The 1,521-nt window shown below is 35.0% G+C and overlaps 1 protein-coding gene across 1 annotated transcript; it reads left to right on the forward strand.

The window, feature by feature from the left end:
• The first annotated feature begins 851 nt into the window (after positions 1-851).
• On the forward strand, positions 852-1,276 carry LOC108757354 (putative gustatory receptor 28b). The gene is made up of 3 exons (XM_018513038.1): positions 852-920; positions 997-1,086; positions 1,163-1,276. The coding sequence occupies exons 1-3, from the start codon at positions 852-854 to the stop codon at positions 1,274-1,276; spliced, it is 273 nt and encodes a 90-aa protein (XP_018368540.1).
• The last annotated feature ends 245 nt before the right edge of the window (positions 1,277-1,521 follow it).

Genomic DNA, 1,521 nt, shown 5'->3' on the forward strand with positions numbered 1-1,521 from the left:
ATGTTCTGCAAACTGTACTTGGTGCCCTGGTGATCTGCATAATTTCGATTAGCTACTGCATTGACCAGAAGACCTTGGTGCGGATCGCCAATCGATTAATCACAATTGAGCACGAGATTGATCGTCTGTATAATCTATATCATCCGCTACGACGACAGCGCGTCTTCTGCATTATGATCACCGTTTGCATCTTGAAGATTTGCCTGCTGATACTTCTCTTGCTCATGGAGTTTCTGGCCTACCGTTCGGGCCCAGCCTCATGGTTGACAGACGTTTTGCCGCCATTTCACGTGGGTTGGCTATTGATACAGTACTTCCTGTTGGTGACGGTCATTCAGACAGATTTCGCTGATGTGAATCGAGCGATACAAAACCTCACCAGATTCCATACACCTGATCTTCGACTGCAGCCTCTCTATCAAACGCGTCGTATCGTAGTCAACAATTCGACCGTTCATCAACTGATGCAACTGCGAGATGTGCATTGTCATCTCTGTGAAATCTCTGAGGATGTATCGAGTTTCTATTCACTACCGATACTATTCGGCGTTGTTTTTAACTTTCTGACGCTCATATGTAATGGTTACTATTTTCTCTTGTATCTGTTGCTGAGTGATATCTCAAATTCTTATTATGGTATTATTTGTGTCATGGTCCGGATAATAATTCTGATTTATCCAATCTTTGTTCTCAGCAATGGAATTACCCGGATTTTAATCGAGGTACGATAACGAATATGATAAGATCGCATTTTAATCATATCATTTTAATCAACGAACCAAAATATTTTTAACAGTACATAAAATCCTAAATATTTTATAAAATATTTCAATTATATATTTATTGTATAGATGACGAAAACGGGCAATATAGTGCATGATCTTTTAAACTGTGCAATCGGAAAAGAGACAAAAACAGAAGTAAGAAACAAAATTAGATAAAACTTTCTCAGAAACGATATTCATAGTAACGATATTTATCATAAATATGTTACAGCTCAAGAAATTTTCGCTTCAATTGTTACATCGCAAAATACAGTTTACAGCTAACGGATACTTTACGCTCGATAATACTTTTCTTCATTCGGTGAGAATAATTAGAATGTAAGTAATTTAATATGAATTAAGTTTTTTAAATTAATAGTTTTGATTATTTCTCTCAGTTGACTGGCACAGTGATAACATATTTGGTAATACTTGTGCAATTTCGAACGGGAAGCTCGAGTTCATCGATCAATGCAAACTGTACAGAGAGCAATGTAACTGTACAAGGATAAATTTAAAATAAAGAGCGGTGTAATAAATTAAAGATAAGAAAAAACATAATGAGAAATATCGAAGCCTCTTAAATTGGGATTTAAAATCCAATTAAATGCAATTTATAAACACGCAGAATTTCAGTTCTGAAACTTCTTATTGTAACTTCCTAATACATACAATCAGTTCTGATTTGTAAAATTAGAAAACAAAACTGTAAATATATGTATTGTATCTAAATTAACCCTTGAACATCACACTGGAT

Source organism: Trachymyrmex cornetzi, unplaced genomic scaffold, assembly GCF_001594075.2.
Source record: "Trachymyrmex cornetzi isolate Tcor2-1 unplaced genomic scaffold, Tcor1.1 scaffold4475, whole genome shotgun sequence".
Classification (NCBI taxonomy): domain Eukaryota; kingdom Metazoa; phylum Arthropoda; class Insecta; order Hymenoptera; family Formicidae; genus Trachymyrmex; species Trachymyrmex cornetzi.